At 41.2% G+C, this 15,963-nt stretch overlaps 1 protein-coding gene across 3 annotated transcripts in view; it reads right to left on the bottom strand.

Moving 5' to 3' along the window:
• col11a1b (collagen, type XI, alpha 1b) overlaps nt 1–15,963 on the bottom strand; it is a 73,652-nt gene that overhangs the window by 13,871 nt on the left and 43,818 nt on the right. For all 3 annotated transcript variants that reach the window (XM_031865287.1, XM_031865288.1, XM_031865289.1), the window contains exons 32-46: nt 15,303–15,356; nt 14,248–14,292; nt 13,890–13,943; nt 13,548–13,592; nt 13,068–13,121; nt 12,875–12,928; nt 12,392–12,445; nt 11,857–11,964; nt 11,161–11,250; nt 8,934–8,987; nt 6,323–6,430; nt 6,085–6,192; nt 5,179–5,232; nt 4,779–4,832; nt 1,980–2,087 (exon numbers count right to left, since the gene is read on the bottom strand). In XM_031865287.1, the coding sequence (XP_031721147.1) occupies nt 1,980–2,087; nt 4,779–4,832; nt 5,179–5,232; nt 6,085–6,192; nt 6,323–6,430; nt 8,934–8,987; nt 11,161–11,250; nt 11,857–11,964; nt 12,392–12,445; nt 12,875–12,928; nt 13,068–13,121; nt 13,548–13,592; nt 13,890–13,943; nt 14,248–14,292; nt 15,303–15,356 (1,044 nt within the window). The remainder of the gene's footprint in view (nt 1–1,979; nt 2,088–4,778; nt 4,833–5,178; nt 5,233–6,084; nt 6,193–6,322; nt 6,431–8,933; nt 8,988–11,160; nt 11,251–11,856; nt 11,965–12,391; nt 12,446–12,874; nt 12,929–13,067; nt 13,122–13,547; nt 13,593–13,889; nt 13,944–14,247; nt 14,293–15,302; nt 15,357–15,963) is intronic.

The following is a 15,963-nucleotide window of genomic DNA, read 5'->3' as shown; positions in this document are numbered from 1 at the left end:
CACGGCAAACACAGCCCTAAATGATGGAAGCCTTTCAAAGCAAAGCCATTCGTTCCCCATAGTCAAAAATCATTAATGCTACAGATAATTGAATTGAAGAGCTGAGCTCGCAGTGGTTGCTGCCATCTATTGAAGGGCAGCTTAGCCAAACATAATTAAGAGTGGAGATGGAGTGCATTATGCCCAATTAGAAGCCAATTGCACTTAATAACAACGCTATCTGGCCCTATTGACCAGCACGGCTTCTCTCTAATTTCATTCTCCAGAAGTCCTTGGGTAATTGACTTCTAGATATTCTAAAATGTGCCGTTTCTGTATTCATTGCCACTAATGCATGTTTCTTCAACTTCAGCGCATTGGCTTAAATGAGCCAATGCTCTGCCCTGTTGCTCTTCTCTTCCTCTGTTGCAGTTTTGAGGAGAAGGAAGCTGAACAGAGCACAGTGGTGTGGAGCAGAAGTCACATTAAGCTTTGTCTTCATCTCAGAATTACACCTTTATGGGAGAATTTAAAAGCAAACAGAATGTACTATATAGTTAATTTCCCAAAGTGACTGTTCTCCAAATCACATACTTTTTCTTTTAACTTTTACAGCAGTACATACTGCAGCTGTCCTTACAAAGTACTTTTGCATTCAATTGGGACATACTACTTCATTATAACATTGTACATTGAACTTTGATCTGTGTTGGTCTGAATAGCAGGATGCAGCAGGACATCCTGGTATTTTTGGCAATAGTATGGTAGTATGTTTATCGGAACTCACAGTATATAACTTTTGCTTAATGGCAAAAAGTGTAGGCACAAGAGACAGTTACACTACGTTCTCACTAGCATTTATTCACTATTATCTTGAAACAACAGTAAAAGTCTAGTAAAGTCAGTGAAATGACTCAGCAATATCCGTTACACAGTAATATCTCCATAGAGTTTGCTGATATTAGTTAACATTAGCCCCCACTAGATACCTATTATACAGCACACTAAGTTGGGTTTTTATCTGCACAACCAGGAGTGTATTGAATTAAAGAAGGGTGCACTTTTATTTGTTATTGTTTTTAGTTTTTGCAATTTGCAAGAGTAAGAATGTGATACCTCTCTCTCAAAATGTACATACCGGTAGTATCATTTTAATACCAAAAAAAGGTGCTAATACTCTATTCCAGGAAAAACACTTTCTACAAATCAATGAACGTCTACCATTAAAAATAAGATAAATCGCCACAGATCAATGTTTGTTGAAGTGGAAAATAAAACGGTGGGTTATTTATTGGTAAAAGCCCTAAAATATCACTCTTCTGCAAAGCATTTCATATGCATAGTTCGTTTGTATAGGCAGGGTGTAATGATGGCTAGACAGAATTTGTTTTAGGGTCACAGGTTTGATACCTGACAAAGCAGATGAGTCCATCCTAATATTCAAAGCATCCCGACTGCCTCTTTTCTCTAAACCCTCTAGGAAATACTGTATGAGTATTGCAATCTATCTATTATGAGACATATTTTCAAAAGATAAATGAATCCATACTATACATTGATTAAAATATCTGATTGAACACAGGCAACCACAGGATGGTCTCATATTTGTCCTGGCTGGGAGCAATGCAAGGAAGTGGTTTACTGCATGATAATGTGATGTAGTCTGAGTGGAAAACCAACAGCAGTCAGTCTCCACTCCACCATTAATGGAGCGGCAAAATGCCAAATGCAAAATGTTAGCGGTGGTGATGGATTTTGAGCACTGCCTATGCTATCCTGGAGGGGGGGGGGGGGGGGGAAGCATTGTTTGCCCAGGAGCAATGCAAAGTGTTATTAGGAGCCAAGGCTGCATTAATAAATGATGCTCTGTTTTGATGTAATGTAAATGATGTAAGGTGAGGTGAAATATTGTCGGTTTGGAGGGACTCGTTCTACTCCGCTTAGCTCTGAAAGAGGGAAAGCTATGTGTGTGTGTGTGTGTATAAAAGATGTAGACTTACCTGGAGTCCGATGGGTCCTGGTAGACCGGGGAATCCTCTGGCTCCCTCGTCTCCCTTCTGTCCAAACATACCCTGCTGTCCTCTTGGTCCAGACTCACCATCACTGCCCTGTAGGAGGTCAGAGCACATTAAATCTAAACATCTTTATTCTGATCTACCATTAGCCAAAGCTTTGGCAAATGCAAGTCCACAAATACTGGTATCTATGTGGAATTTCTCTTATGGGATTTATTTGCCCTCTTAATCCTTTTCAAGGTTATGGAGCATATCCAAGCTCACATGGTAGAGGGTGGGTCGTATTTAAACACAGATTAGGACAGACAGTTTACCGGAATGCCTCTTTCTGAAGGTCACTTTTGGCAATTTTACCCATCCATCAATCCTCTACACCCACATATTCTTGCTAAGGGTCATGGGGCGGTGGAGCTTTTCTCAGCATGCACCCTGGACAAGCCAGTGCACTCAGGGCTCACGCATTGCCAGGCATTTGCACTCACAGGTCATTTAAAATTTGAGTCAACCTGCACATTTTTTGAGCAGGGAAAGCTATGTTTGAGCATTTGGATGACAATGCAAACTCAAAACAATAAGGACAAGGGTGAGGCAACAGTTCTAGCCATGGATCCACTATGGTGCTGGGCTACCTGAGGAACCATCAGTCAGATTACCAAACCTCTTCATCAGAGAATGCGTGATACAGTAAACGATAGCCACAGGGTTATGGTAAACAGTGTACGTGAAAGATGCTGAATTCCTCTGTGAAGTCAGAGGTGCATATAGCTTCAGAGGATAGTAAGGAGGGACTACAGGGAAGGAGCGAAGTGCTGACAAACTGGGAGTTTTCAGTTCAAAAGCATGTCAGCACTTTATAGTGCTTGTGGAGCTCTTGCTGAGCCCTGGGACATGTAGGCAGCCTCAGGCACTGCTACTGAATGCAGAGCAGTTTAGACAGAAATGTTAGGTGATTACAGGTAGCGCGGGCACAGCTTTGAACTGAAGAGTCAGAGACAAGGTAGACTAAAGTTTAGAGAGGCTTTAACCGAGAAAAAAGTCAAGAATCTGACTGCCCCCGACAGCTCCTCGGGGAGATCAGAATCAGAAATGAGTGTGCCTGTAGAGTGTTTGTCATTCACTGTAGCAACTTTCACCACAATCTTTGTTAAAACAATGGCACTCTTTGATTGATGGAATTGGATGGAACTGCCGAAACAACATGGAAGAAAGCCCCAAGCAGTTTTCATGATTAAAATGCAAAGCTTGGTTTGCGTATATCTTGCTTCTACAACTTCTAATGAGAAGTATATTCTCCAGGACTGACAAATTGTATATTTAAAAACTGTTTTCTGAATTAAAGCTGTAACAGAGTAGGAACCACAAAAGTATGTGCATTCAGCACATACTGAAGTTCTAATTAGGTAAATGCTTTCTTAGGGGCTTTAATCATTATAATTCAATGCACAATAACTGTGAATGTTTCATTTTCTGGACTCTGTAGTCATTTCTATACGGGTCTATCTAAAATTTGAAGTGTAGCTGTAATTGAATGAGATACCTGTGGCTATAAGAGATACTTAGGCCAGGAGGCATCACACACATGCTGAGGCAAGTGTAATGTATGACTCACCTGAAGTGCATCAGACATATTTTATGTTTAGACTGCCCCTGGAAAAAATCTAAGTGGCTATTTTTTTTTTGTTTGTCTCATGTTATGTTATTAACGTTTTCATCACAAAACTGTTTTTCCACTGCCAAGTGACATTTCAAAACATTTTCTTATACATTTATGTCTTTTTATTAGACACTGTTGAACACAAAAACACAATTGATTTATAGAAACAGATGTTTACCACATCCTGATGAAGATCAATAATGTTTGATTCCAACTGCTTGACTTAAAGAGAATACCAGTGAATGAGCTGTTGTACACCTTGTTCAGTCTTAGCTAAAAAACAAAATTGGATCATTCATTTCCCCTGCAAACACAAACATGTTTCCAGGATTGAGAGGTGAGGTAGATAGTGTAGTCAAAACTGATAACAGCATCAGGACTTGCAATAATAAAAAGAGGGCAGATAATGGTGAAATTACACAGCACGAGTCAGGTCTCAGTTATTAAGGCATGAATACACATGAGCAGACTGACTCACCACGATAAACAACTGTTAAATAATTTGTTATTCAGCTTGGGTGCACTACCTGCTCACGGCAATCCGTCTCACCCGGTCTATTCTAGCCCCCACAGAGCCCCGCAGATGCTGAATTTTTGCTAGAATGGTTGTTAAGGCCTGATAATTTAGAGCAACGAGATCTCAGTTGCCCTCAGGCCATCAGCTATTGTAGAAACAGGACTGTTTCCTGTTGTGTTAATGAGATAGACGAGTAGAGGATGTTCTGCAGCATACAAGGCAGCATGCTCCGCTAAAACGGGGTACCACACGAGGTAATACAGAGAAAAGATGTATTGCAAAGCAATACAAATTCCAGATTCGAAACTGCAGGGAAAGTGATTACTGGGTGCTCAAACTGTCTAAAAGGACAAGCTGTTAACGAATGTGGTGACAAGAATCTATGCGGGGGAACCCTGCAGCAAGTAATAGTTGGTATTAAAATTAAAATGATTGAAGAAAACTGTAAATGTGGAGGCATGCGAGAAAAGCAAATAATCAAAAAACTGAGAAAAGTCTTGATGAATTGAAGTTAATGGGGGCTGATTATGACTTCCATTAATAAAAGTCAACCAAGAGTGTGTAATAATATTTCACGGGGGAAAAGTTGACGTTGGGAGGAAGCCATACTCACAGCTGGACCAGGAGCTCCGACCACACCCTGAAGACCGCTTGAGCCTGGTGGACCCTAAAAACATAAAGAGCAATGGAAAGTTGTTTATTGTTTACTGGGATCCCCTACTACTTGTTTGCACTCACACTTTAAGCACACGGTAAGCAATACACATTAAGGAAACACAGCAGCAACTCAGATAATATTTGATATGCTGCAGATTGTTAACGGCAAGATAACCTCAGATGAGGTCATTGTAAACTATGTTTACTGTGTTCTTTGATTTATTCAGCTCATATGATAATTCAGCAAATCCAATTTGTGTTCTTTGTTCAATTAGCATGATTTATCATTCAAAACTCATTGCCTTAAAAAAAAAGAAATTCAGGAAAAGTAATAGAGAGAGAAAATAAAGACTCACAAGTTCACCGTTGTCTCCTTTGCTTCCCTTCTGTCCAGGTCCGCCAACTTCTCCCTGAGGTGAAACACAAACAGCAGAGCTCACATCTCTCTCATCCATCTTAAAAGGCTTTCGCCTCCCATGTTTAGTTAAAGTCCAATATCTTAAAGTGTCACCTCTACCAAGAGGGGTAGTAAATATTTCTCAAGAGATTCTAATGTGATTGGCCCACAAAGACCTTTGCCGAGTGTTTGCAATTAATTGATTGGCTCCCTGTCTAACCCCATTGGCACTACGATTGACAAAATGGTGTGATGGAAGACGTGACTGGGATCGGAGAGGCCCGGTGGTTACAAATGCAAGGACAGAGATCTGTGGTTCAGTGTGGATGTGGGATTTGCTGGTCTGAAGGTAAACTGGGTATGTATGTACACTATTGACTTTTTCAGTACATGCTTGTCGGATTGTGTTCACAAATGTTTTTAGTGTGCTTATTTACTGAATGCAATGATCTGATATTATATTATCATTTTAGGCTTGGAGGCCAAACAGAGTGACTGAAAAAAAGTAATTGTTTGTATGCAGAATGTGTGTTTTCTATATATATGCACTGTATGTTAAGATTGGAATACATGTTTATTGAGGCAACTGTGCAGCAGCCTTTGTGAAATAGCCACATGGTGTCATTGCAACAATAGACAGAAGTACAAAAGTACCAAAAATAGCATTTATATAACATCTTCACAATTCTAGACACATTTTGAAGATACTGACAGTAGACATGCGTTGTATTCTTTGATGTTATCATTGTATTTTCCTCTTTTTCATTGAACTACATTGTTCTGACCTCATTATGAAGGAGCTGCTGGTTACAGATGGTGAAATGTCTAAATCAAGGATTACGACAGTAGAACATCTTTACTCCACCTTGTCACCGTCCTCTCCAGGGGGACCCTGAGGACCGGCAGGACCAGGAAGACCAACAGGACCTTGAATGCCATCACGGCCAGCAGGACCCATGGGACCTTTCTCTCCCTAAACACATTACAACCATTGAGAAGTGTCACATTATCATCAGTCAAATCAAAAATGTTCCTCAAACTTAGCAGTGTAAAAGTAAAAGTGAGAACGCTTGACTGAGCGAGAGTTAGATAGAAGTACTCACAGGGCCTCCTTTTTCTCCAGCAGGGCCAGGTGGTCCTTGGGGGCCATTGCGTCCTGTCAGACCAATGGGACCTCCGGGGCCAGCAGCGCCTCTCTCTCCAGGAGAACCCTGTCACCGAAGAACAAAGACCCATCAGTCACTGCTGCATCATGTGGCAGCTAACTAGAGAAGTCAATTTCTAGCAGAAAAGCTGAATGTCACAAAAAAATGTGAAAAGCATGAAAACTCTGACTTCATAGGAAGGCTGCACTAATTACAGACATTTTCTAAGACTACCTTTTCAACAGACTATGGCCATTATAATGCGAGATGTCCTTAATTTTTACAGAACAAAATTGAGGTTACTCAATCAAAAAGGCTACCCTTTACACAAGGACGCTAAAGTTTAAAGCCGCTTTTGCAATAGGCACAAATTCGAATATATACAATACAACCTTTCCATTTCATTACTTTTGAGAAGCAATAATAATATAACCTATCACTGCAGTAAAAAATCAATACAAAGAGAACTTTAATAAAAGTATATAGACTCTACTGTAAGCCTCAAAGCATCACAAGGACGAGAGCTGTGCTGATGATCGGAATCTTATCTAACTCATAGGATTCCGCTGCTCTCCTCTGCTAAGGCCTTGTGGAAGGTCTTTCAATTCTTTCCCACATCAGCGTGTATTATTATTACCCCACTTTTCACTGTGCTCAGGTGGGTGCTCATCACTGTCTAGGTGACCCAAATCACATAAACTGTGACTTCATCTTTGAGCAGCAGTTTATTGCGGCATTCTCCTTCTTAGGTCTCAGGCTGCTTTCAAATAAAACGTGCATGTGTTCAAGCCAAAGACTCACCCCGATTCACACCGATGCACACATGCACACAGTGATTCAGCTGTTGATGGGAGCTGCCACCTGGCACTCATGTGCCTGGCCCATTTCATGACAGCCATTGCCGGTGACACACACACACACACACACAGCACCAAACTGTCACCCCCAGCCTGCCAACCTGCCCGCCAGGACACGCATACAGTCGCTCACACTAATTTCTTTGACTCATATAACTTTGCATTCTTTCTTTCTGCTTCTCTCCCGCTCATTTCACCCACGTTTTTCTCCCACACATGTGATTTTCTGGCTTAAAATCAAAACTGCAACAGAAAAACTTTGTGTTTGTGACTGAACTTGTTGTATTCAGGCTTTCGTTTCTTTTTTTCTGTGCAGTTTCTTGGTGTTTCTCTTTCAAACACACACACACGCACACACACACACACACACACACACACACACACACACACACACACACACACACACACACAACCCTCTGAAAAGACTATGAAATAGCAACACGCAGCACACAGCACTCGCAGACTTTCCCACAGCACAACAGCAGCTCAATCTCTGGCAGGAAATAGATGGAGTAAAATATCAGATCTCTTGTGTGCGTGGGCATTGCACAACCGCCTCCTTTTCAAGGAGTTTTTTTGTCAAACACTATCAAAACAGTCTATCACATGTTTTCATCCAATGGCTCACCTTCAAGCCAATTTAAGAGAACTATCTAATTTCGCAGTGGAAATGGTTTCACTCATTCAGAGAACGCTCCTCTTCTTCGCTGTCATCATCTTTTCATCCGTGCTCTGCATATCTGCCGTCATCTAATCTGGTGGTGCTCTGTCGCTGGTGAGCAGGGGCAATTATCGGGAGCCTGCGTTTAACGCTTGAACAAAATGTCAGACAGTTCAAAGCGGCCTGTCAGTCAGCTTTCTGTTGAGATTCACCCACCGGAGCTCACAAGGCTTCTCATCACATATATCACTAAATGCAGGAAAAAGAGTGCCCTCCTTATTTATGGATTGCAGTGCGACTCCTGCTCCCTTTCACAGCCCAATACTATGCAACAGCAACAGCACAGTTTATGACTGCAGCTACAGCATCTAAGAGGATGTTGCTTCCTGTGATAGGTGTGAAGGGTACATCAGTGATGAAGTGCCCATAAATCACGGAGAAAAACACCCTAACTGTATTGAGGGTAATTATAACTGAGTGGAAAGGTTCTCTGGAGGTAGTGGTCAGATGAAAATGAAAAAACAAGACACTTTCTCCGTAACTACTAAATGTGAGAGGAACACATCTAAGACCAATCAAGTGACTGGTATGAAACTACTGTAGTTGTTAAATTGGGCAATTAAGCGATGATTAGGCTATTCTTCAAGGTAATGTTGTTGATACCTCTCGTTAATTTCATACCTATAAGAATATATCTGAGCTGTTCCTAAAACACAATAAATCAATCAGCATAGTGTTTCCATCAAACCTCAGTACAGTAATTTATAGCCCTCCGATTTTGAACTGTTTATGTTCACAGAGAAAACAAATTCAAAAATTACATTTGACATTTAATATCATATTGAATACTAATTGCCAACTATTGATTTCAATCATATCACCCTGCCCTCCTCTACCACCCTATACACTGCAGTTTACATAATGCGTGCGGCTGAATGACCGGAGAGCAGAGCACAACATGTGCGACTCCATTTTCCAAAAGCACGAGCCACTTTTCACCGTAATCTCTGTGGCAGGAAAGACGGGGTAACCATAGTGACGGGCTACTTACGAGGGGGCCGGGGGGACCCTGAGGCCCTTCTCCTCCCTTTAAGCCAGCTGGACCCTGAAAGCAGAGGACAGGAGAGGGTTAGATCTTGTTCACACTGCAGGCTGAGCTCAATGCCATTCATAGAGCAGTGATCACAGCTGTCAAGTGGGCCTTTAAATGTTACTGTGTGCGTGCATTTGTGCACACGTGTGGAGATATGCGTATACGTACTGTATGTATGTGCACGTGTGTGTGTGTGTGTGTGTGTGTGGAAGGCTTAGATCCAGGCATAAAGGAACTAGCAATTTGTGTCCTATATTCAGAAACAAAAAGGGAGGAAATCTTTTAGTAGTTACAGTAATTATAGTAGCAACTTTCTTTGTATATTAGTGATAATGTTATCATGACCAGAAGATAAAATCAAAGTTGATAAAAGTCTCTTGTTTTGACTCTAAAGTATAGTTTTCTAACAGAATGCCTTCCAGATTTTATGAATGTAAAAGCAAAGGGCAGATAGACCATGTTGCCTTCTTTGAATTTGCACTCACAAATCCCTGTTCAGGGATCAGCTCCCAATTTACTGAGGCAGCAGGTCATTAAAGGGTCAGTTCGCCCAATTGAGCTTTTAAGCAGCTGGATGTGTTCCGCAGGAGTTCAGTCGCTGGATTTGTTGTGATTCACTGAACTCAGAAAATAAATAGAACAACAATAATCATTTTGTGACACTGAAATCCTTATTAATGACATAACAAGATTTCATAACATGTACAGACTGCAGCAGAGAAAAAAAAAAAGACTATTAGTTAATAAATTATGATATATCCTGATCTGTGGGTATATTTATATTATCAATGCAAAACGAGTCCTTCAATGAGCTTCAAAGGAAATGAAAAAGGGAAGACAATGTTCTGAAGCCTGCGGTGGGCCACAAGTTCAAGTATAGTCCATCTATCTCTGGACCCCTGTCATCTCCTCTGGACCCCAAACGTTGAATGGCAACACCTGTGCTGCTGAATGATAGCACCAGGAGGCTGAGATTGCATATGGAAAACACAATTCACCAGAGGCAGTAAAGACTTTCATTATAATATCTAATTTACAGGCTCCGACAGAGCCAGGGGGGGGGGTGCAGTCGCTGCCAAGCAGGCTCTCAGTCTCTACCTCCCCGAGTTCCACATTTCAGCATGGTGCATTAGAAGACTGGAAGGATCTTTCTTTGCCACACACGGAAAAAGTTATTTATTGGCTCGTATATTGCTACTGTGCCTTTCCTCAAGAGTGAGTGATGGGAGGAAGAGTGTGTATGTGTGCGCACATGCGTGCATTAATCTATTTTCTTCTCTTTTGGATAGATATAAACTTGTGTGTATGCTTGCACTATTCTCTCAGCAAACGGAAATGGATTCACTTTTTTACGTTCTTGCTCATACAACAGGTGTACATGTTTATGTATGTTTACGTCTGTGTGTGTCTGGACTTTAAGAAAGAGTGGGAGGCTCCATTTGCTCGTGTAGACTTTGTGTATGTGTGTGTGTGCTGCCTTTATGAAGAGAAAGCCATCCCTCTGCACACATGGCACAAACATAACGGTGGTAATAAGTCTAGGCTGTGTTGTCGAGTACTCTCTTAATGGTCAGCCTTGAAATCAGCTTCAGCCTTAGTCCCTCAAGCTGATCTTCAGTCAGCCTCTAACAGCCATCCGCCGCACCTTGAACTTTTTCTCACCCAGACCCACTTCTTTTGGGAATTAATTTGAGGTTACTCAGCAGGCTATAGGGTTTGTGTGATATGCTCACAAAGTCGTGGTTGTGAATCAGAATCAGAGGGCTTTGACTCACGATCGAACACAAGACAAGAATTCCTTAAAGAAAAGGATCTGCAACTAGTGCAGCTCTAAATGTGGAAATAATTGCCTCTAAAATGCACAGACAACAGCAAATCACAGACATTTTACTGGTTAGCTGCATTTACAACAAGCGACAACCTACTTCAACCTTGCTGAGATTGATGATGATAAAATGTGTCAATATGTCTGGCTCAGTCCTCTCTTATTACTTTCTATGTGAGCCAGTTCTGCACCTTTCCATCAGGTCTACTGCCAAGCTTGACATTTGGTTTAACAGGGGGTAGTTAGCCTGGTAATTGGAGCTAGATTCAACCGGGTGTGTGCTCCGAATGGGATGACGCACTTCTATTTTCACATGTGTATGTTTGCGTGAGTGTGTTAATGGCTGTGTTTGTTTGTTACCATGGCCCCTGGAAGACCTCTAGTCCCTTGGAACCCCCTCAAGCCAGCAGGTCCTGCCTTGCCACCAGGACCCTGAGAGCCTGGATCACCCTACAGAGGGAGAAAAAAATAGCACCCACTTTACTGACATGTGATATACATAGGTCATTATTTAGCAACGTTGCTTTCGGTGAAAACAATGAGCAGAGCTGAATCTGCGAGAGCGGCAGACGAAATGCTTCGAAAAACAATTAAAGTGATTGATCTGTTTGACAAAAGTTGAAATTATACATTATTATGTGGGAAGTGATTAAGAAGTGAAGGATGAAGAAAAGATGTGCCAGGTTTTAACAAGCAACCATCAAAGGATTTATTTATCTTTTAAAGCCATCAATTTTTAACAATAGAGTGCACTTTTGTTAGAACGGCATACAATCTTAAAGAGAAAAGGCATTTTAAAGTTCCTATTCTGATGTGAGTTGTTAAACAGAACAATTACCAAAATTACATCTCAATAAAGACAATGCTCTACATCCCTGAAGAACTACAAGAAAATGTGCACAAATTTGGCCCAAACTAAAAGTAGTTTGTTTTCCTATAACTAATATTAGAATAAAGCTGTTACATTAAAATGCAATGGGTAGCTGGAGTGAAGGAATAACAAAGAAAAAATGTCAAAATTGCTTTTGTAGCAATGAAAATACATCTTTCATTTACCTTTCCACCCTCTTTTCCAGCAGCTCCAGGTAGACCTTGCTCACCAGGTGGACCAGGAGAGCCTGGATGTCCTCGCTCTCCGCTGGGTCCTGTCTCTCCAGTTGGGCCCTGTGAGGAACAACAGAGAGACGTGTTAAGGTCAATGTGCTATAAAAATGTGTCTTAAAACCTGTGTCCTAAATGAGATATGATATTGATACAGTAGTGGTACAGCACATACGATGCTTAGGATATCTCACAATCAAATCATACTTTTTGCCTACTTTTTTCTGTGGTAAATAGAAGTCTTAATGAGGTGGAAGAAATGTATTTTCGGCCCACGCTTTCGGCCCAATATATCTCACTGAAGGCATTAAAAATCCTTCTCAATGCATCTGGTTTACATTCTCTGTATACAGGTTTTTTTTTCAGGATTCAACTGTTGTTACAGCTACATATTTCCAAACATTTTGGTGTTTCATAATTCTCCAACAACAAGACGAATAATAAGTGAGGAGGTGGAACTGTAGCGGAGTACTGTGCTGTATATATCTACCTGTGGTCCAACCACCCCTCCAGGTCCTGGAGGTCCTGTCTTTCCTTGGAAGCCCTGAAGGGGGAAAATAGAAATAATGTTAGCTGTACACATACAGGGTTATAGAGTACGCACTGTCTACTCTGTGCTGCACAAGATGTCAAGTGTCTGAGCCAAACAGAAAATGAGTATGCGCTGTGTGTCAGTGTAAGTTGTTCAAATGTTTCCATACCGGTGGCTAAAATGTACCTTTTGTTGGTCACGAATAAACTAATTCTGATCACTTCTTGTAAAGCGTTACAATTTCTAATACTGGTGCGCTTTACTTTCACCCAAAGAACACACTTTGTATGCCGTCTCAGTTATCTTCTTCCTTGCTATATTTTTTGTACAACCTTTCTGAGAGAGTGAAAGACCAAGTTGGGAGTGAGTGGGCGCTGATGCATGATGGTCAGGGTCAAATGGCACAGCACAAAGCATTCATGGGCGAAACTACCCACTCACCGTCTCTCCTCTCTGTCCAGGATGACCGGGCAGCCCATCTTTTCCTGGCGGACCCTGGGGTTGAACAGGTAGACAGTTCAAAAAAATCAAGACATCAGGTCGTAAGAGGGTATTAATATTTGAAAAGCTAATATGAAAAGTGTCAACGTGGACTTGTTGCTAACGCAGAGACAGTTTGACAGCAGCTACTTACGTTGGGTCCTTTAGGTCCGGGGAAACCGACGGGTCCCTGTGGTCCTTGAGGTCCCTTAAATGAAAAGAAAAGTGAATCGAGTGAGTAAAGAGAAGAATGGATAACACACAACACAACTTTAAATGCTTCTTCATATTTAATTAGATATCAGTTGCCAAGTCCAGCTTTATTACCATGATAACAGGGAAATCATTTATTTATCTTTTTATTATAAATGTTTATAATACTATGTCATTGTTTCAGCTTGATATAGAGTGAAGTACACAAAATTGAGTCTCTTCAGGTAAATAAACATACATTTATAATTTGAAATTAGTAATCAGCAGCTACTGTAGAGCGCACACACCTTTTTTATTGATTTTATTTGACAAATAGCTTTCAAATTAGCTTTATTTCTAACATTAATTATTTCACTTTGAGTTCAAGCACGAAGCACCTGGTGTACTTTTTGCACAGATCAAAAATCTATCTCATACTAACCCTCTCTCCTGGTGGACCCCCGGGTCCATCATTGCCTGAAGTGCCCTGAGGAGAAAGAGAAGACAAAGAGAGACGTTGTCAAAGTGTGAAGTGTGAAAAAGTCTGTTTGATCATGCACATTTATGTTTCTACCTAAGTTGGTACTCAGAATTGTAAAAGTAAGTGAGCAAATGAACCCGTTCATTGACATTATTTTCTTTTCTAATGCAGGTCAAGGTAACATTCTGGATTTGTTCATGGTGTTCACTTTCATGTACTTTCTCTACATCATTTTAAGCACGCCGACACATTCATTATCATCGGCCCCACCATTATAAACTCTAAAATGGTCTCGGCTCTCACCTTTGCACCTGGCTTTCCCGTTGGTCCTCTAGCACCACGGCCACCACGTGGACCCTAAATACATAGCATATAAAACAATAAGGGGAAAAATGACATTTTCAGTATTTTGCTCACTATTAGAATACCTAAAAAAAAAACAATAAATACCAAAAACACAGAACGTAATTGTATAAACGGCAGGTCATCAGTGCCTTCCCTGCCAATCTCTACAACTCCCCACCCAGTGCATATGCCCCTCAAAAGACAACAAAATAAAGCCGATACACAGCTACACTAAGGGAAGGTATTTTCATTTGAACACAATAAATCGTTTGTGTGGAGGGCTCGAGCTGACTTGGCAGGCAGATGAATTGCCTACCGTCGGACCACGTTGTCCTCTAGGGCCTGCTTTGCCGGCGATTCCCTGAGAAAGAAAAACAAAAGCTTTGATTAAAGACAAAAGCATTCCTTGTACCAACAGCGAATATAAGTGCTTTTTAATCTCTCTCTCTTTTTTTAAAGCTTTTTTTTAAGTTGAACCAAAGATCTACAAATACAAATATCAGACAGACACAAATGCTGAGGAGATTGGAGCGAGGGATCAAATAGAAACATCTGAGCATCTTTGGACAAAAATAAATAATCAAATTGCTGAGGTAAGTGGTTACCCACAGGCACTTGACAGCTTGAACTACCTGTCAGTTCTAGCACGGCGGGGGCCATGGGTGACTGCGTTTCAATGTCTGTCTGAGAGCAGAGAAAAGCTTGTCTCTTCAAAAATAACCCTTCCCACCATTCTGCAACTCCCAATCTCATCCCTCTCATCTGTGACGCTTTTCAACCGCTCTACGCTAACATGGCTGAATACAGTAGTCAGTCCTCCCTCGAGTGCTAAATCCCGATTACACAAGGGCCAAAGGTATGCTTCACGGAGCCCTGACCTCAAACCCATCCAACACTTTTTGGATGAACTGGGAGGTCTGGCCTTATCGCCTAATATCATTCAATGACCTCACTAATACTCTGATGGCTGAATGGGAGCAAATGCCTGCAGCCAGATTCCAAAATCTCCTAAACAAGCAGGGGCTGTTAGCGGCATAATAATGCCAGTGCTTTTGGAATAAAATGTTTAGCAATCACATGTTTGGCTGTTTATATATTTTGTAGAGCAGTTCTTACATAATTGGGTTATCAAAACAGTGAAATACACTTTCTACATCCAAATAGAACATTATCAACAAACTAATTTGCTGACACACTTGATTCTTAAACTATTATATTGTACACGCAACATCTATTAGTTGTCTGTCCGTCCTGGAAGAGGGATCCTCTTGCTCTTTAAGGGCTTATCAACTCTCAATCCATCTGCTGCACAGAAAAAAAAGAGTATATATGTCTTTGATAGGAAAGAGAATGATGAATTCTGTCACTCACCCTTGCTCCCTTCTCGCCATTTGCCCCGGGGAATCCAGGGAAGCCGTTGGAACCCTGCGAGACAAGTACAGAAAAAGAAAGAATGAAGTGACTGAGAGGGGAAATACATGATATAGTTGTAGGGTATAAAATAAGGGATAGCATAGTCTGTGTCCAGTACAAATGTGACAGAGGCTGAAGGGAAAGTAGCACTATTCCTTCATGCTTTACTGACTAGGCTAATTAATAGAGAAACTGTGAAATCCTAATATAAGTACTGCCACACAAGCCAGCAGATTTCTATCATAGCACTACGGTTTATAGGTTGTGAGTTACTATAGATAACAGAGGTCCTTCTTCTAATGCCCAAGAGGAGCCCAAAGAGAAAAGTCTCCTCCTCGCCACTTTGACACTTTCTGTGCCGTTAGGTTGTTAGCAAAGCAAAATAGGAAGATAAAAAAGGCGTGGGAGCAAATAAAGACAAAGGAAGGGGAAACAGCAGATCCCCCTTGATACCCATCAGCAATTTAGTTATTGGACTTTCGCAGGCTGTGCCCTCTGATAGCAGCGCTGGTTCCAGTTAAACAAATACTAGGAGGGCAATCACTGTGGGATGAATAAAAGGAGGACCAAGCAGCTTACCAATACAGCCGTGCTTTATGCAGCATTAGGTAGCAAAAAT

The sequence above is a fragment of the Anarrhichthys ocellatus genome, unplaced genomic scaffold, assembly GCF_004355925.1.
Source record: "Anarrhichthys ocellatus isolate YVR2014 unplaced genomic scaffold, GSC_Weel_1.0 scaffold32, whole genome shotgun sequence".
NCBI classification, from domain to species: domain Eukaryota; kingdom Metazoa; phylum Chordata; class Actinopteri; order Perciformes; family Anarhichadidae; genus Anarrhichthys; species Anarrhichthys ocellatus.
Note: the sequence above shows the minus strand (reverse complement) of the source record. Positions and strands in the feature narration are given on the sequence as shown.